Source organism: Hypanus sabinus, chromosome 1 (genome assembly GCF_030144855.1).
Source record: "Hypanus sabinus isolate sHypSab1 chromosome 1, sHypSab1.hap1, whole genome shotgun sequence".
Classification (NCBI taxonomy): domain Eukaryota; kingdom Metazoa; phylum Chordata; class Chondrichthyes; order Myliobatiformes; family Dasyatidae; genus Hypanus; species Hypanus sabinus.
This window is the reverse complement of record NC_082706.1, coordinates 63,703,334-63,724,268: the sequence shown is the minus strand read 5'-3', so window position 1 is coordinate 63,724,268 and position 20,935 is coordinate 63,703,334. Positions and strand designations below refer to the sequence as shown.

Genomic DNA, 20,935 nt, shown 5'->3' with positions numbered 1-20,935 from the left:
TGCCAGGGTCAGGGATGCCTCTGATCGCATGCACAGCATTCTGAAGTGGGAGGGTGAGCAGCCAGATGTCATGGTACACATTGGTACCAATGACGGAGGAAGAAAGAGTGAGGAGGTCCTGAAGAGTGAGTATAGAGAACTTGGTAGGAAGTTAAAAGCAGGACCTTGAGGGTGGTAATCTCAGGATTGCTACCTGTGCCATGAGCCAGTGAGGGTAAGAATAGGATGCTCTGGAGGATGAACACGTGGCTGAGGAACTGGTTTTGGGAGCAGGATTTCAGATTTCAGGATCATTGGGACCTCTTCTGGCAGGTGGGACCTGTACAAGAGAGACAGGTTACACCTGAACTACAGGGGGATCAATAACCTTGCAGGGAGTTTTGTTAATGCTGTTGGGGGGGGGGGGGGCTTAAACTAGATTCGCAGGGGGATGGGAACCAGAGTGCCAGAGCAGATAGTGGAGCAAGGGGTGCAAATAAACGATGAAGTTTCATGCAAAGTCACAAATAGAAGGTTTGTGTGTGGTGGTAATAATCTGAGGTGTGTCTGTTTCAATGCGAGGAATATTGTGGGGAAGGCCGACGAGCTGATTGACACTTGGAATTATGACACTGTAGCTATGAGTGAAACTTGGCTACAGGAGGGGCAGGACTGGCAGCTTAATGTTCCAGGGTTTAGGTGTTTCAGATGTGATAGAGGCAGAGGGATGAGGGGTGGGGTGGCATTGCTAGACAGGGAAAATGTTACAGCAGTGCTCAGGCAGGATAGATAAGGGGACTTGTCTACCAAGGCCATATGGGTGGAACTGAGAAACAGGAAAGGTATGACCACATTAATGGGGTTGTATTATAGACCACTCAATAGTCAGCGAGAATTGGAGAAGCAAATCTGCAGAGAGATAGTAGACAACTGCAGGAAAATTAAAGTTGTTATAGTAGGGGATTTTAATTTTCCACGTATTGATTGGGACTCCCATACTGTTAAAGGTCTAGACGGGTTAGAGTTTGTAAAATGTGTTCAGGAAAGTTTTCTAAATCAATATATAGAGGTACCAACTAGAGAGGATGCAATATTACAAACGTTTGTAGATCTCCTATTAGGAAACGAGTTAGGACAGGTGATGGAAGTGTGTGTAGGGGAACACTTTGGTTCCAGTGATGATAACACCATTAGTTTCAACTTGATCATGGATAAAGATAGATCTGGTCCTCGGGTTGAGGTGCTAAACTGGAAAAAGGCCAATTTTAAAGAAATGAGGAAGGATCTAAAAAGTGTGGATTGGGACAGGTTGTTCTCTGGCAAGGATGTGATTGGTAAGTGGGAAGCCTTAAAGGAGAAATTCTGAGAGTGCAGAGTTTGTATGTTCCTGTCAGGAATAAAGGCAAAGTGAATAAGAATAAAGAACCTTGGTTCTCAGGGATATTGGAACTCTGATAAAGAAGAGAGAGATGTCTGACATGTATAGGCAACATGGAGCAAATAAGGTACTTGAGGTGTGTATAAAGTGCAAAAATACTTAAGAAATCAGGAGGGCTAAAAGAAGACATGTGGTAGCTTTGGCAGTCAAGGTGAAGGATAATCCAAACAGCTTCTACAGGTATATTAAGAGCAAAAGGATAGTAAGGGATAAAGTTGTTCCTCTTGAAGATCAGAGTGGTCTGCTATGTATGGATCAAAAGAAATGGGGGAGATCTTAAATGAATTTTTTGCATCTGTATTTACTATGGAAACTAGCATGGAGTCAATGAAAATAAGGCAAACAGGTAGTGAGGTCATGGAACCTATACAGATTGAAGAGGAGGAGGTGCTTGCTGTCTTGAGGCAAATCAGAGTAGATAAATCCAACCTGACAGGGTATTCCCTCAGAACTTGAAGGAGACTAGTGTTGAAATTGCAGGGGCCCTGGCAGAAATATTTAAAATGTCGATATCCACGAGTCAGGTACCGGAGGATTGGGGGATCGCTCACATAGTTCCGTTGTTTAAAAAAGGCTCTAAAAATAATCCAGGAAATTATAGGCCAGTAAGTTTGATGTTGGTAGTAGGTAAATTATTGGAAAGAGTACTAACAGATAGGATCTACAAGTATTTGGATAGACAGGGACTTACTAGGGAGAGTCAACACTGCTTTGTGCATGGTAGGTCATGTTTAACAAATCTATTAAGAGTCTTTTGAGGTTACAAGGAAAGTGGATGAAGGGAAGGCAGTGGATGTTGTCTACATGAACTTCAGTAAGGCCTTTGACAAGGACCCGCATGGGAGGTTAGTTAGGAAGATTCAGTCACTAGGTATACATGCTGAGGTGGTAAATTGGATTAGACATTGGCTCAATGGGAGAAGCCAGAGAGTGCTAGTGGAGGATTGCTTCTCTGAGTGGAGGCCTGTGACTAGTGGTGTGCCACAGGGATCAGTGCTGGTTTATTATTATTTGTCATCTATATCAATGATCTGGATGATAATGTGGTAAATTGGATCAGCAAATTTGGTGATGATACAAAGATTGCAGGTGTAGTGGACAGTGAGGAAGGTTTTCAAAGCTTGCAAAGGGATCTAGACCAGCTGGAAAAATGGGCTGAAAATGGCAGATGGAGTTTAATACAGACAAGTGTAAGGTATTGCACTTTGGAAGGAAAAACCAAGGTAAATGGTAGGACACTGAGGAATGCAGTAGAACAGAGGGACCTGGGAATACAGATACAAAATTCCCTAAAAGTGGCATCACAGGTAGATAGGGTAGTAAAAGAGCTTTTGGTACATTGGCCTTCATAAATCAAAGTATTGAGTATAAGAGTTGGAATGTGATGGTGAGGTTGTATAAGGTGTTGGTGAGGCTGAATTTGGAGTATTGATTGCAGTTTTGGCCACTGAATTACAGGAAGGATATTAATAAGGTTGAAAGAGTGCAGAGAAGGTTTACAAGGATGTTGCCGGGACTTGAAAAACTGAGTTACAGAGAAAGATTGAATAGGTTAGGACTTTATTCCCTGGAGCGTAGAAGAGGGGTGATTTGATAGAGGTATATAAAATTATGATGGGTATAGATAGAGTGAATGCAAGCAGGCTTTTTCCACTGAGGCTAGGGGAGAAAAAAACCAGAGGACATGGGTTAAGGGTGAAGGGGGAAAAGTTTAAAGGGAACATTGGGGGGGGGGGGGGCTTCTTCACACAGAGAGTGGTAGGAGTGTGGAATGAGCTGCCAGATGAAGTGGTAAATGTGGGCTCACTTTTAACATTTAAGAAAAACTTGGAGAGGTACATGGATGAGAAGTGTATGGAGGGATATGGGCTGGGTGCAGGTCAATAGGACTAGGCAGAAAAATGGTTTGGCACAGCCAAGAAGGGCCAAAAAGCCTGTTTCTGTGCTGTAATGTTCTATGACCCGGTAGGTCTTTGGAGAAAATCCACACAATCGATGGGGAGGATTTACCCATGTACTTACAGTATATACAGAACAGCACCAAATGCTACGCTACCAGTGGCACCTGACAAACATGTCAACACTTTCACAAACAATTGTCTCTAGAGTTTACAGAAGAAGGTGCTAAAACAGCTCCAGTGAACAGCAGCTCTGTGGCCAAAAATGCCTTGTTAATGAGAGTCAGAGGAGACTGGCTAGGCTGGTGCAAGCTGACAAGGCAACAGGAAATTAAATAACCACTTGTTACAACCATACTGTGCAGAAGACCATGGACATGTGCACTTTAATAGGTACAGGAGATACCTAGTAAAATGCTTATTGAGTAAATTTTATTTAAGATGGATTTGGATATAATTTAGCAACAAAGATTGCTAATATACAAAAATAATGAGAAAATAACAAAAACAGGATAATTAATGTTAGGTAAATACCAGAAAAAGCATATTATAGTATAGGATTTATTTTGTGTCTCATCTATTAAGTATGTATTAGGAATTTGCAGGCCCAATATTTTCTGCAAATTGAAAATTGTTGAATAGAATATTTAGGAGCAGATACTGTTCTGTAACAAAAATGCCGGAGGAACTCTGCAGGTTTAGCAGCATATGTGGAGTGGAACAAATGATCGATATATTGGACAGAGACCATTCATCAGGACCGGAAAGGAAGGGGGAAGAAGCCAGAAGGTGGGGAGGGGGAAGTGATAGTTAGCAGGTGATAGGTGTGACCATGTTTTTGGGGGTGGGGTGAAATGAAGTGAGAAGCTGTGAGGTGATAGGTGGAAAAGGTAACGGGCCAAAGAAGGAATCCACTCACCTCCTTATTTTGGCTTCATCCCCCTTCCTTTCCACACCTGATGAATGGTCTTGACCGAAAATGTCAACTGCTTCTTTCTCTCTGTACTTGCTATCTGACCTGCTGAGTTCCTCCAGCATTTTATGTGTTACTGCAGGATTGCTGAGGACTTTTATTAATCAAAAACAATCCTTTGTGATTTTCATTTTAATATTTTACATTACTCAATGTTCATCCAATACTTTAAGTACAAAATAACAGCAATATACAAATTCACCTTGAAGTCTTTGGATTCTTTTTTAAAATATTAAATCTTAATTTACAAGAGTCAAGGCTGATTTTGTTTTTAATGTTGACCTCAACACTCAAATCGCATGTTAAGTGATTTATATGACAAACCAAAATGAATTATTTCTTTAAATCATAGAACACTACAGCACAGAAACAGTCCCTTTGATCCTTCTAGTCCGCGCAGTAGTAATCTGCCTAGTCCCAACAAGCTGCATCTGACCAGAGCGTCTCTTATGCCTCCCATCAATGTATCTATCCAAACTTTTCTTAAGTGTTGAAATTGAGCTGCATCGACAGCTCGTTCCACACATTCACCACTTCACGTTTCCCTTTCACCTTTACCCCATGATCTTTAGTTTTACTCTTCAACCTCAGTGGAAAAAGCTTGCTTACATTTACCCTATCATAATTTTTGTACAGTATTATATCTCCCCTCATTCTCCTGTGCTCTAGGGAATAAAGTCCTAATCTGGTTAACCCTTTCCTATAACTCAGGTCCTCAAGTCCTGGCAACATCCTTGTGAATTTTCATTTTAATACATTCCTCAGATAAAAATCGATAAAATGCAATTACATTTTTCACAGAGCTAAAGAGTTAAGCTGTTTTTGTACAATTTTACAAATTGGTAGTTCAACATCAGAAAGAATGGTAGAAACTTAGAAAACCTACAGCACAATACAGGCCATTTGGCCCACAAAGCTGTGCTGAAGATGTCATTACCGTATAACTACCTAGGCTTACCCATAGCCCTCTATTCTTCAAAGCCCCATGTAGCCATCCAGGAGTCTCTAAAAGACCCAGTTGTTTCCATCTCCAGCACTGCTGCCAGCATCCCATTCCACGCACTCATCACTCTCTATGTAAAATACTTACCCCTGACATCTCCTCTGTACCTTCTTCCACACACCTTAAAACTATGCCCTCTCATGCTAGCGATTTCAGCCCTGTGAAAAAGCCTCTGACCATCCACACGATCAATGCCTCTCATTATCTTGTACAATGGTGTTGGTATAGTTCTTGGAGCCACTTCATAAGTGCAATTTTAAGACAACCCGATACTGTACCATTCAAATATTTGTTTCCAGCATCTGCAGAATCTCGTGCTTTTGTTGAAACCTATTCTGTTCTTCTCCATTAACTGAGTATTGACCATACACTTAATGTTGATTAGTTTTATGGCAATACCACACCAGCAGATTCAGAAACAATTACACCTCAACCATCAGTCTTCTGAACCAGCATTGGACAATTCCACTCACTTTAACACTAAGCTGATTCCACAACCTAAGGACTCACTTTCAAAGACACTACAATTTATGTTTTGAATACTATTTATTACTTAGTTATCTTTTTGTTGTATTTGCACAATTCCTCGTCTTTTGCACATTGGTTGCTTTTCTGTGTGTAATTTTTTATTGATTCTACTGTTTCTTTGTATTTAATGTGAATGCCTGTAGGAAAAGTAATCTCACGGTTGTATATAGTGACATATATGTACTTTGATAATAAATTGAATTTGCCTTTGAAATAATCATTTTAATGATGATTGATTTTAACGGTTTCCACACAAGCAAGACTGAATTTTGTAAAAGGTGCAGGATACAGCACAAATGGAGGAAGCAGCATTCATCTTAATTAACTACTTTGATGGAAGGAATGAGAGAAAATCACTGCATTCAGTTTGGAACATGTCACAGGATTTTATGTTGCAATATAATATCTGAACACAAACAATGTTTGCTTTTTAAAATATTTTCCTACAGCAATTCTTATACATAATTAAAAAATGAAAATACACAATATGGTAAGCTGTACACCTTTTCATCCAGTAGATTGATAGTACCAGCTGATTTACATTATCTAGTTTTAAGGGAACGTAATCCATGATAAAGGGATACGTTAATGACAAAACTAGTGTAGTTGTTTATCATTCATATAAGTAATCCATGTTACAGTTTAAAAATTAAATAAATCTATTTGAATCATTAACCGCACAATTGTGGCTTTAAGCAGAATGCACGATCAATTCAACTTTCTGAACATACTTAACCATGTAAAAGGATCTAGTGCTTTCCCGGCATACATGATGAATAAACTCTTCTATGGCTTCCAGCTGAGTATAGGTATCAATACAATATCAATATAAATGGTGGTTATAATTGATAACTTACCTGGCTGGAAGCCCAAGAATTTATACTTAATGTTATTACATCTCATTTATGCACAATGGCTTGTACGAAAAACTTGAGCAAACCAAACTCTGCTAAATGGAACCAGTATCTTTTGCAGTTGTTTGTAATGAACGCATCACATCTACTGTAATTATTGGGGCCAGAAATTTTCATATTGCTGAGGAAGGGAAAGGGCTGGGGAGAATTGGGACCCAGCCACTTAATCAGTAGACATGAATGTTATTGAGAAATAAAAATTGGATTTTTACTGTCAACAGTTTTAACATAATTCAAGCCCAATGCAGCACCAGGCAAGAAGTCTAGTCTCAGAGTTAACATCATATTCGGTTGAAGATTTTAATTCCCTTTCATCTATATCTACTTATAAGCATATGTACCTTAAGAATTAAATTACATCCTTTTTAAAGGAAAACAGCTTTCATTTGGAATTGAGATCAACCCAATATTAACTGAATATTTTAAAGAACTAATAAGACCCACCCTTTCTCTTGGAAATACCTGAAATGTATGCAGACCTCTTGATAATTCTGTATTGACTTTTGGTCTCTAATACAAGTTGGAATAACTGATTATCAACAATGAATATGAAGGTGTATAGTTCTTAAAGCCATAAGCAACTCAAGATCCACTGTCACTTTGTTCCCAAGCAGTTCAAGATTTGTGCAAATAATGCAATTTATTCTCTATTTCAGAGCACAAGTAACCAGGTTGAAATATGTAGGTATGTTTAAAAAGAATGTAAAGTCTCTCATTGGTCTCCCATCCCTAAATGGTTAATTATCTATAACAATAATTGATTGAATACATTCAAGCATAAAGTATATTTCATGTGATGTAACGTGAACAATAGCATTAAATGTCTTTCTTGCAATGAAACACTGCACTTTATGATATACATGTATAATACTTTGAAGGGAGAAGGGAGGGAGATATAATGAACAGATTTTGGAATGGTATCTTCAGCTAACAAAGATCGTACATCATTGATGCACAATTCCAAGTTACGTATGTAAACATATGCAATTTAATATTTAAAACTGATAACTGTACACATTCACCATGTACTGTACAGCTGCTGCCTGCATCATATACCACTTGTAGTTAACACCAATTATTAAGAGCCTCCCTTACCACTGTTGTTGCAATGTTAAGTATCAGCTTCAAGATACCGAGCACCAAGCCAGGAGGAAATGCCATCCCCTCTTTCCCCCAGGTACTTCAGTAACTTCCAAATCTTACTGTTATAACTTAACTAATACAATTGCAGTGTTGACCATTACAGAATTTAAATGTATTTAACCTAATGAAAGGTTAATTGGGAATGTATGCAGAAGAGGCAGAAATTTTTCAACAACTTGTTAAAATAGCAATCCAAGCACTGCTCTAAAATACTAACAACAAACTTAAAGGTTTTGAATCCCTAATGTTCATGTATTTTCAGTGGATTTGCCAAAAGGCCCTCTTTGAACAATTTAGTTGGTTATCTGATGTAACAGACAATAAATCCTTGCACGGATTTCTTTACATATTGCCTCAAGATGAGGTAAAATAATTTTTAAGTTCCCCAGTCATTCACTCGCAAGTAACTTTGACCACTTACAATTAACACACAATTCCATGAGTACATTAAGAACAGTATGCACAGCATCCATGTTAGAAAGAGAACAAAAATGATCAGTGCAAACTGAAACCTGGCTGTATTCTTAGCAAAACCACTCTATTTTTATTCAGAATACTGAGATGAAATCGAGAATAAAAGCTTATATAGTTAAATAACTAAATGACACTGCTTATGGTTTGATAAGCAGGCAGGAGATATATCCTATCAACAGCATATTAAGTGCTAGATGCCATGGTTGACCGTAGTACACCGAGTAAGGCGTGCCAGATTCCAAGGCTACTATAATACTGGCAAAGGCAAATAACACCGTCTAGATACAGTCACCTCATGAGGTGAGCATAAAAGAACTTTTGATCATTTATGTACAAAGTATGCACATGAATAGGGAAGCTGCGGGTGCTTTACTATATCGAATAGAAGGTCCCACTGTTGTGAATGTGATGCTCAAGTTCCTCAATGGTCAGTCAGATAAAATGTGCACGAAAGAGACTGGAAAGACACCACTTCTGTCAGGCTGTCCCTCGATGTAACCAATCTGTCAACATTAGAAATATAAACATTCAATATTGAACCAATTGACATTCAGCTGAATACAAGAAAACACTTTTTCATTTAATATTCACTACGAATGTTAAATCTAAATAAAATGTTTTTTTGCTAGCAATAGTAAGCTTTCACTATTTGCTGCCAATTCTTGTCCAACAAGTGATGACCATCAGTTGTCTTGAGTCTTCCTAAATGAAGCAGTGCATAATTTAGCAAGATTCAAATGTAGCTCAGTTATCAATTGTTCTGTATGTAATTAAAAACATTAGAATAATGAGCACTACAGCATAGAGACAGACCCCTCAACCCATCTAGACCATGCCAAACTGTTGCTCTGCCTGGTCCCATCAACCCATACCCTCCAATCCATGTTCTTAACCAAATTTCTCTGAAATGCTGAACTCAAACCCACATCCACCACTGCTGGCAGATAATTCTACACTCTCACCACCTGATTGGTCCTAATCTCACATGGCTCACCCTCTTGCTCTTCACATACTTGTAGAATGCCTTTGGGTTTTCCTTAGTCCTGTTCACCAAGGCCTACTCATGACCCCCTCTGGCTCTCCTAATTCCATTCTTAAGCTCCTTCCTCGCAACCTTGTAATTTCCTAGAGCTCTAACAGTACCTAGTTTCTTGAAACTTCCGTAAGCTTTTCTTCTTAACTAAATTTTCTACATATTTTGTACACCATGATTGTTTAACTCTACCATCCTTTCCCTGCCTCAATGGAACATACCTGTGCAGAACTCCCTGAACATTTGCCACATTTTGCCGTACATTTCCCTGAGAACATCTGCTTCCAAGTTCCTGCCTAACAGCATCATATTTCCCCTTACCACAATCAAACTTTTTCCCAAATTGTCTACCCTCTCTAGCACTCTGGTGAAGGAGATGGAGTTGTGGTCATTACCTCCAAAATGCTCTCCCACTGAGAGACCTGACCCCTGACCAGGTTCATTTCCCAATACCAGATCAAGTACAGCCTCTCCTCTTGTAGGCCTATCTACATATTGCATCAGGATACCTTCCTGAACACACCTAACAAATTCCACCCCATCTAAACGCCTTCCACTAAGGAGATGCCAATCAATATTAGGGAAGTTAAAATCTCCCATCACAACAAGCCTATTATTATTGCACCCTTCTAGAATCTGCTTCCCAATCTGCTCGTTGATATCCCTGTTACTACTGGGGGAAGTCTATAAAAACGCCCAGTAGAGTTATTGCCCCTTTCCTGTTTCTGACTTCCACCCACACTGACTCAGTAGATCATCCCTCCATGGCTTCCTCCTTTTCTGCAGTGTGACACTATCCCTGATTAGTAATGCCACACTCCCACCTCTTCTGCCTCCCTCCCTGTTCTTTTTGAAACATCTAAAGCCTGACACATTCCTGCTCCTGAGACATTCAAGTCTCTGTAATGCCCACAACGTCACAGTTCTACATACTGATCCACATTCCAAGTTCATCCGCTTGCATCAAAGCAGACACATCTCAAACCTTCAGACTGACCGCATCTTTGCTCTAACATCTGACTATCCTTCCTCACAAGCTTTCTACAAGCTGTCTCTATTTGTGCTCCAACCTCCCCATCCTCTGCCTCTTCACTTTGGTTCCCACCCCCTTGCAAATCTAATTTGAACTCTCCTTAATAGCATTAGCAAACCTCTCTGACAGGATATTGGTCCCCCTTGGATTCAAGTGCAACCCGTCCTTTTCGTACAGGTCACACCTGCCCCAAAAGAGGTCCCAATGATCCAGAAATGTAAATCTCTGCCCCCGCTCTAAACCTTCAAGCCATGCATTTATCCTCCACCTCATTTTATTCCTATACTCATTGTCACGTGGCACAGGCAGCAATCCCTAGATTCCTACCTTTGAGGTCCTGCTTCTCAGCTTCCTTCCTGTATTCTGCTTTCAGGACCTCCACCCTTTTTCGACCTCTGTCGTTGGAAGCATACGCACCATGAGCTCTGGCTGCTCACCCTCCCATTTCAGGACATTGTGGACGTGTTCAGAAACGTGATGAACATTGGCACCCGAGAGGCAAACTACCATCCTTGTTTCTTTTTTGCATCCACAGAATTGCCTATCTGTCCCCTGGACTATAGAGTCCCCTAATACCGCTGTCCTCTTCTTCTGTTCCTGCTATAAGTATCAGCAAAAAGGACTTTATTTCTGCCACCAGTTCTCTTAGCTATCATTGCTTTTGCACACTGGCAATTAGCCAACTAATTTTTATTTTCACTACATGCATAAAATTTTATTTATTTAGAGATACAACACAGTAACAGGCTATTCCACCCCATTGAGTCCTTACAACCCTAATACACCCATGTCACTAATTAATCTGCTAACCCATATATCTTTGGAATGTGTGAGGAGACAAGGCACCCAGAGGAAACCTATATGGTCATGGGGAGAACAGACAAGCTCCTTAGAGACTGTGGCATTAACTGAACACGGGCTGCTGGCACCGTAATAGTGTTACACCATCCACTACGCTACCGTACCAACCCTCAGCAGGTCAGGCAGCATCGATGGAGAGAATAAACAGTCAATGCTTCAAGCAGAGACTTGACATCAGGACTAGAAAGGAAGAAGTCAGAAGCTGGAAGAAGGAAGGTAGGGGAGGAGAACAATCTGGCAGGTGATAGGTAAGACCAGGTGAGGGGGATGGTGGGTGGGTAGGGGAGGAGGAGTACAATCTGGCAGGTGATAGGTAAGACCAGGTGAGGGGGATGGTGGGTGGGGAGGGGAGGAGGAGAACAATCTGGCAGGTGATAGGTAAGACCAGGTGAGGGAGATGGTGGGTGGGTAGGGGAGGAGGAGTACAATCTGGCAGGTGATAGGTAAGACCAGGTGAGGGGGATGGTGGGTAGGGGAGGAGAACAATCTGGCAGGTGATAGGTAAGACCAGGTGAGGGGGATGGTGGGTAGGGGAGGAGAACAATCTGGCAGGTGATAGGTAAGACCAGGTGAGGGGGATGATGGGTAGGGGAGGAGGAGTACCAGCTGGCAGGTGATAGGTAAGACCAGGTGAGGGGGATGGTGGGTGGGGAGGGGAGGAGGAGAACAATCTGGCAGGTGATAGGTAAGACCAGGTGAGGGGGATGGTGGGTAGGGGAGGAGGAGTACCAGCTGGCAGGTGATAGGTAAGACCAGGTGAGGGGGATGGTGGGTAGGGGAGGAGAACAATCTGGCAGGTGATAGGTAAGACCAGGTGAGGGGGATGGTGGGTGGGTAGGGGAGGAGGAGAACAAGTTGGCAGGTGATAGGTAAGACCAGGTGAGGGGGATGGTGGGTGGGTAGGGGAGGAGGAGAACAATCTGGCAGGTGATAGGTAAGACCAGGTGAGGGGGATGGTGGGTAGGGGAGGAGGAGTACCAGCTGGCAGGTGATAGGTAAGACCAGGTGAGGGGGATGGTGGGTGGGGAGGGGAGGAGGAGAACAAATCTGGCAGGTGATAGGTAAGACCAGGTGAGGGAGATGGTGGGTGGGTAGGGGAGGAGGAGTACCAGCTGGCAGGTGATAGGTAAGACCAGGTGAGGGGGATGGTGGGTGGGTAGGGGAGGAGGAGTACCAGCTGGCAGGTGATAGGTAAGACCAGGTGAGGGGGATGGTGGGTGGGTAGGGGAGGAGGAGTACCAGCTGGCAGGTGATAGGTAAGACCAGGTGAGGGGGATGGTGGGTGGGTAGGGGAGGAGGAGTACCAGCTGGCAGGTGATAGGTAAGACCAGGTGAGGGGGATGGTGGGTGGGTAGGGGAGGAGGAGTACCAGCTGGCAGGTGATAGGTAAGACCAGGTGAGGGGGATGGTGGGTGGGTAGGGGAGGAGGAGTACCAGCTGGCAGGTGATAGGTAAGACCAGGTGAGGGGGATGGTGGGTGGATAGGGGAGGAGGAGTACCAGCTGGCAGGTGATAGGTAAGACCAGGTGAGGGGGATGGTGGGTGCGGAGGGGAGGAGGAGAACAATCTGGCAGGTGATATGTAAGACCAGGTGAGGATAATTAATAAGGATGTGAAAGGTTAGGGAGAGGGATAATAAATCATCCATGTTAAATTGGTGGCGCAGACTTGATAGATTGAATGGCCTAATTCTGCTCCAATGTCTAATGGGGACAATGGAGGAATTCAACCTGAGAGAAGGTTACTGGCAGGTGGTATTGGGAAGGTCACTCTTTGTGGTGAGCTGCTGAGGGTATTGGTGGTAACACATAAAATGCTGGGGGACTTGTTGTGGTGGCTCAGAGTTAGCAACATCGAACCCAGCGTGAATACAAATGAGCTCATCTGGGACAGAGGCCATGATGTTGGCAACACCACAACGTTTGGTTTGAAGTCTGCAATCCTCGACACAAATCACGTGTGCTATTTGTTGTGAATCTTGACTCAGTCTTCTCCCTATATTATTGTTTTGCAGCCTTGATAGCTTTGTGCACAGCTGCTTTTCTTGAGCTCTCGTTGATCTCCAGCGATGTAAGCACGATGTCGCGCTACAAGTGCTACTTGCAGAGAACTACTGATCCAGGGCTTCCGGTTTGGGAAGACCCTGACTGACTTCTGGGGGATAACATTGTCCATGTTGTGGAGTCAGTGAAATTACAGTGGTATGAGAGAAGAGTTGGCCGAAGTAAATGGGAAGGAGCTGCTGGCAGGGATGTCAGCACAGCAGCAATGGTGTGTGTTTCTGGGAAGAATGAGGAAGGTGCAGGACATGTGTATTCCAAAAATGGAGAAATACTCAAATGGTAAAATAGTACAACCATGGCTGACAAGGGAAGTCAAAGATATTGTAAAAGCAAAAGAAAGAGCATACAACAAAGCAAAAATTAGTGGGAAGATAGAGGAGTGGGAAGTTTTTAAAAACCTACAGAGAGCAACTTAAAAATCATTAGAGGGGAAAGGGTGAAATATGAAAGCCAGCTAGCAAATAACACCAAAGCGGATAGTAAAAGTTTTTTCAAGAATGTTAAAAATAAAAGAGAGTGTGGATATAGGACCTCAAGAAAATAAGGCAGGAGAAATAATAATGGGGGACAAGGTGAACTAAATGAGTATTTTGCATCCGTTTTCAATGTGGAAGACGCTAGCAGTATGCCTGATGTTGTACTGTGTGAGCGAAGAGAAGTGGGTGCAGTTACTGTCACAACAGAGAAGGTGCTCAAAAAGCTGAGAGACCTAAAGGTACATAAGTCACCCGACCCAGACAAACTGCACCCTAGGGTTCTTAAAGAGGTAGCGTTAGAGATTGTGGTGGCATTAGAAATGATCTTTCAAAAATCAGTGAATGCTGGCATGGCGCCAAAGGACTGGAAAATTTTAAATGTCACTCCACTCTTTAATAAAGGAGGAAGGCAGCAGAAAGGAAATTATAAGCTAGTTAGCCTGACCTCACTGGTGGGACAGATGTTGGAGTCAATTGTTAAGGATGAGGTGATGGAGTACTTGGCGACACAGGACAAGACAAGTCAGCATAGTGTCCTTAAGGGAAAATCCTGCCTGACGAACCCGTTGGAATTCTTTGAGGAGATTATAAATAGGATAGATAAAGGGGATACGGTGGATATTGTATGTTTGGATTTTCAGAAGGCCTTTGACAAGGTGCCACACATGAGGCTGCTTATCAAGTCAAGAGCCCATGGTATACAGGAAAGATACTGGCATGGTTAGAGTATTGGCCTATTGGTAGGAGGCAGCGAGTGGGAAGAAAAGGAACCCTTTCTGGTTGGCTGCCAGTGACTAGTGCTGTTACACAGGGACCGATTCTTTTTATGCTGTATATCAATGATTTAGGTGATGGAATAGATGGTTTTGTTGCCAAGTTTGCAGATGGTACAAAGATTGGTGGAGGGGCAGGTAGTGTTGAGGAAACAGGAAGGCAGTAGAAGACCTTTGACAGTTTAGGAGAATGGGCAAGAAAGTGGCAAATGAAATACAATGTTGGAAAATGCACGGTCATGCACTTTGGTAGTAGAAATGAATGTGCAGACTATTTTTTGAACAGAGAGAAAATCCAAAAATCTGAGATGTAAAGGACTTAGGAGCCCTTGTGCAGAACATCCTAAAGATAAACTTGAAGGTTGAGGTGGTGGGGAGGAAGGCAAATGCAATGTTAGTACTCATTTCAAGAGGTCTAGAATACAAGAGCAGGGATGTGATGCTGAGGCTTTGTAAGGCACTGGTGGGGCCTCATCTTGAGTATTGTGAACAATTTTGGCTCCTAATCTAAGAAAATAAGTGCTGACATTCGAGAGGGCTCAGATGAGGTTCACAAGGATTATCATTTTAGGAATATTTGATGGCTCTAGGTCTGTACTCGCTGGAACATAGAAGGATGAGGGGGGATCTTATTGAATCCTTTCAAATGTTGAGGAGTGTCCATTTAAAACAGAGAAGCCGAGAATTTGAGAAATTTACCACCACAGACAGCTGTAGAGGCTGTTGGGTATATTTAAGTCGGAGCTTGATAGGTTGTTGTTTGGACAGGGCATCAAAAGTTATGGGGAAAGAGCCAGGGAATGGGGCTGAGGAGGGGAGAAAAGGATTGAATGGTGGAGCAGACTCGAAGAGCCAAATTCTGCTCCTGCGTCCTATGGTCTTATAAATCACAGTGCGACAGCAAAGATAGACAAAGATAAGAGATTTTTAAAGATTAGATATTTATCGTATGTACATCAGAACATACAGTGAAACGTGTCATTTGTGTCAGGACCAACATAGTTCACAGCTGCAAGTGTAACTAAGCTTCCGACACCAACATAGCATGTCCACAACTTACTAACCTTTACCTCTATGTCTTTGGAATGTGGGAGGAATCCGGAGCACCCATAGGAAATTCACACAGTGAGAATGTGCAAGTACCTTACAGACTGTAGTGGGAATCAGACCTGGATTACTGGTGTTGGAAAGCATTACACTACCATACAGTTGCCTCCATTTCAAATTCCCAATGAACAAAGAATAAAAGCTCAATATTGCAAAACTATTGCTCTTAAATACTTACCCACCATTCCTGGTCTTCTTCACCAGTTACAACTATTACCTCTCCCTCAATAAATGTAAGTTCATCATCATTATCTGCCTGGCAGTCATATATGGTTTTCACTCTTCGGATTTTATTCTTTGCCTACAAAAGCAAGGCATGATTATTGTAAATATATGAGTGCCCTTCTATTATAGAGTACAATTACAGTATTCCTTCAACATTTAAATACAGCTAATAGTGATGGCACTACTTCGATGCTATGTCCTGCAGAATTCTGAAATAATATAAACATTGTTGCCTCATTATAGTAAGGACAAGCAAGCTTTAGAGAGGTTGCAGAGGAGATTTACCAGGATGTTGCCTGGTATTATGCCATGTTTTATGAGGATAGGTTGAGTGACCCAGTGCTTTCTCTGAAACGAAGGAGGGTTAGAAGGGACTTTGCTTTAGGTGTACAAAATGATAAGAGGTATAGATCAAGTGGCTAGCCAGTGTCTTTCTCCCAGGGCAGTAATAATCTTAGAGTGGATTATAATATTGGCACAGCATCATGGGCCTGTGCTGAGCTATAATGATCTACAGTCAGCCCTCCTTACCCGCGAATCGCGAAAACCCGGAAGTGCTCTTCCAGCACTTGTTGTTCGAGCATGTACAGACGTTTTTTTTCTTGTCATTATTCCCTAAACAATGCAGTATAACTACTATTTTACATAGCATTTACATTATATTAGGTATTATAAGTAATCTAGAGATGATTTAAAGTATACGAGAGGATTGGGATCGAAAAAAATTGGTTCTCTTACTCAGTAAGTCAGAACAGGTACATCTGGTATTACTTAGTGTCAGTTAGTCAAATGTTTGTCTTAGTATATAGCATATATTTTACCTTTCTATGCATATAAAACACTTAAGAACCTATGTTTCAGCGCTGTGCTGGGGAACTTCTTCCTGAGTTCGATCCAGTGACAGACCACCATCGAGTGCACTCTCCACCGTGCCAGGTTGATGCAGGGATCAAAAACCCAAAACTCAAAAATTAAACCACTGTGTTGCTTAGTAATAATTGTAGCTTTCATCGGGGCACAGCCTTTCTCACTTTATCCATTAAAATTGTTCCGATCGTTGACCGACTACAGCCTAACGCTTTTCCAATGACCGATGGCGCTTCACCTCTTTCCGATCACTTTATTATTTCCACTATATTTTCAATCGCGATCGTGATTTTCTTCGTGAGCAGAAACACTGTGGATTCAGATCTCTGCCGCTGGGTCCTAATGTCCAGCACAGTGAGACTGGTTGAATAAGGGACTTGAGCATCCGTGAATTTTGGTATCCACGAGGGGTCCTGGAACCAATCCCTCGCGGCTGTATTTGCAAATGAATTCAATTGCACAAGATAGAAATCTGAAATAAAACAGGAGGTATAGGGGCAGGTTGTGGCATCACTGAGACTCTATGGAAGTAGGCTACTTGCTGATGGGATTGTCTCTATTTTCTGCCACAAGATCCTTGACCTATCTTGTGTGGCCTGTTATTGACATATCAAAAACTCTGTAATGGATTGGCTTCACCTCTTGGAAAATTTATTCAAAGCAGCTATAAACAGGTTAGCCTGATGTTCACTATTGGAAAATTTTCTGAATGAAGGAGGTAGCAGCAGAAAGTCATAACCTGATCAAGCAGTGTCAGCACGATGGAAACTATATCTGTCAAGTTTATTATGGTTCTTTAAGTCTACCATCACTGCATGAGTTGCATGTATTCAGGACAAAGGAATGGGCAGGAAAAATCATTGTGAACACTACCCACCCAGCAAACTGCCTTTCTAAAAGCATCCTTCTGGAAAGTACAGTAGGGCTATTAAAACAAAAACTGCACAACATCTTAAAAGTTTCTGCTCCATGTAGGTAATTAATTAATTTAGTGATGCTTTTTTTTTTGCTAGTGAGGGAGGGGGGATTGTCTGTTTTCGTGGATGGTTGCTGCAAAGAAAAAGTATTTTAGAATGTATATTGTATACATTTCTCTGACATTAAATGTACTTTTAAGACCTCTGAGTGGTCTTTCTGACCACGCAACCCCACAACCTGCATTAACCATAACCTAATCACTGGTCAATGTACAATGACCAATTAACTTACCTGGCATATCTTTAAACTGTGGGAGGAAACCAGAGCACCTGGGGAAAACGCATGCATTCCATAGAGAGGTGTACCAGAGACTCCTTATAAAATCGTGCCAGAATTGAATTCCAGAACTTTTCAAGCTATAATAGTGTTGCACTAATCGCTACACCACTGTGTTACTCGATTGGTTGATCTAATCAACCACTTGAGTTAGTCCCCTCATCACTGTACTGTAAATACGTGCTGATATTTACGTGTAGCACCCCGGTTAAGGTAATGTTTTGTTGTATGTCTACCGCTATACTGTTAGGTATTTTAGCAATTTTCTGCTAAAGCAGTATGTTCAGTTAGTTAAACTTCATAGACTAGTGTTTTGGCTTCGGCTGATATCAAGGAGCTGTTTGCTCAACATGGGAATGTTGTGTCAGCCAATTGGGTTTATCTGGTGATGTGCTGTAACATTCTGTCCAGTCGGATGCTGAGAGAGCTGGGCGGGAAAAGATTTCTTAAGGACAGGATTCTGGCTTTGTGTCTTTGGTTGGCGGGAGGTGCAGAGTGGAGCACAAGGGAAGATGCTCAAAGGAGAGACCCTTTGAAGTGCTTCGTCAGACAAATGGATCCAAGCAGGAAGTGCCAATACTCCATTGGTTCGAAATGGCCTTTAAGGGAAGGCAGAACTATGGCTGGTGTCTTTCACACAAGAATGTTCAGCATGTAAGTAATCAAAGCAAAGCACCTGACTACCCCAACATTTATGTGCACATTTAGACTGGTTTAACTGTATTGGGCACTTTTTTGCTCCCCCCCGCCCACCCCCCCCACCGCCGTTTGTTCAAGTTGAAATTTCTGTAAAAATACTTCCACTGTAATTCTATGCCAGTGTACAATCGGTTATTTCTTGGTGAATGATAACTTTGCACGGGGCAGTATTTACACAGCTTTCACCATAATTTTTGTTCCTTTATTGGAACATTCCAACTTTCCTGTTTGGTTGAACCTGAACCATACTGACCCTAAACATGTGTGTTTATTGAAAGTGGCCTTCTCACCATTACCCATCCGATACTGAGTCATGCGAGTGCCAGCCGGAGTTAGGTAACGAGCCAAGTTTGCTACGAGCAATGGTGAAAGGGTTACATATATTTTAATGCACATTTTATTGCATGTTTGTACTTTAACCTCTAACTTTATTTTAATATAATTCTTCATTCTTTAAAATTGTTGAATGTTGTATTTTGTTACATGTTGTGCCAATGCACCACAACAAATTCCTAATACTTGTCAACGTGTATGGCAAATAAAGTTAATCCACTTGAGAGAAGAAATCATTTACATCAGACTTAAGAGGACATCCCTTTATTCTGAGTGTAATGTATTTGAAGATCACCTCTCACACAAATAGATAGGATGATAAAGTATATGGCATGCTTGTATTTGTTGGGCCGTGGAGCGTAAAAGTAAGAAAACCACATTTGTAGCTATTGTGTTCGATATTGAGGGAGAGTGCAGAGCACACTAGGATGCCAGCCTTGCAGGATATTCACCTGAACTGAATTGACAATGTTGCTTGTACAATATGTGAACACCTCCCATGTGGGAGTAGCTAACTGAGTGGCAAAGGAGTGAACCATTAACTACCACAACAGTTGTTATATAAAATTTTAGTTAGGTACACTTGGAATTCTGTGTGCAATTCTGGTTGTCCCATTACAGGAAGCATGTGGAGGCTTTGATAATGGAGCAGAAGATGTTTACAGGATGCCATATGGATTAGAGTTGTGACACCACCATCAACAATGCCTACCGTGCTATTCCAAGCCCTCACTTCGGGAAGTCTGATCACCGAGCTGTACTTCTACTCCCTGAGTAGAGGCAGAGACTGAAGACTGCAGCACTGGTAATGAGGACAAAGAAGGTTTGGGCAAGAGAAGCACAGGAGTGCCTACAGGACCGCTTTGAATCGGTGGACTGGACTGTATTCGGGGATTCATCTTTGAATCTGGATGAGTATACTGCAGTTGTTACTGACTTCACTAAAACCTGTGTGGATGAGTGTGTGCCTACAAAGACTTACTGTACATTCCCAAACCAAAAGCCATGGATGAACCAGGAGGTACGTCATCAGCTGAAGGCTAGATCTGTGGCATTCAAGTCTAGCAACCCAGGCCTGTACCAGAAAACCAGGCGTGATTTGTGCAGGGCTATTTCAAGGGCGAAGAGACAATTTCGAACCAGGTTGGAGGTGATGTCGGATGCATGGCAACTCTGGCAGGGTCTGGAAGACATTACTTCCCACAAAGCGAAACCCAATAGTATGACTGGCAGCGATACTTCACTACCAGATGAACTCAACAGCTTCTGTGCTGGCTTTGAAAGGGAGAACACAACTACAGCTGTGAAGATCCCTGCTGTACCTGATGACCCTGTGATCTCTGTCTCAGAGGCCAATGTCAGACCGTCTTTAAAGAGAGTGAACCCTCGCAAGGCAGAAGGTCCCGATGGAGTACCTGGTAAGGCTCTGAAAACCTGGGCCAACCGTCTAGCAGGAGTATTCAAGGACACTTTCAACCTCTCACTGCTACGGGTGCAAGTCCCCACTTGCTTCAAAAAGGCAACAATTATACCAGTGCCAAAGGAGAATAATGTGGGCTGCCTTAGTGACTATCGCCTGGTAGCACTCACATCGACAGTGATGAAATGCTTTGAGAGTGTGGTTACAGGAAGGTGTAACCACCCTCTCTGAGGGAGGAAGGTGAACATTCCTTCTTCACCTTTCCTGCTTATCCCCTCCCTGCTTCCCACCCCCCACCCCTTGATCTTTCCTCTGATTGGTTTTTCACCTGGCACCTACCAGCCTTCCCCCACCTTCTTTATAGGGCCCCTGCCCCCTTCTTCTGTCCTGCCGAAGGGTCTCGGCCCGAAACGGTGACTGTTCACTTCCACGGATGCTGCC

General features: G+C 42.3%; 1 protein-coding gene across 5 annotated transcripts in view; it reads right to left on the bottom strand.

Moving 5' to 3' along the window:
- Nucleotides 1-5,179: 5,179 nt before the first annotated feature.
- Nucleotides 5,180-20,935, bottom strand: part of LOC132394392 (arf-GAP with SH3 domain, ANK repeat and PH domain-containing protein 1-like) — a 426,165-nt gene continuing 410,409 nt past the window's right edge. For 3 of the 5 annotated variants that reach the window (XM_059970475.1, XM_059970464.1, XM_059970483.1), the window contains exons 29-30: nt 15,875-15,997; nt 5,687-8,853 (exon numbers count right to left, since the gene is read on the bottom strand). In XM_059970475.1, the coding sequence (XP_059826458.1) occupies nt 8,779-8,853; nt 15,875-15,997 (198 nt within the window). In that variant the 3' untranslated portion in view covers nt 5,687-8,778. Of the gene's footprint in view, nt 8,854-15,874; nt 15,998-20,935 lie in introns of all 5 variants that reach the window. The other 2 variants (XM_059970494.1, XM_059970502.1) reach the window with 2 other exon arrangements.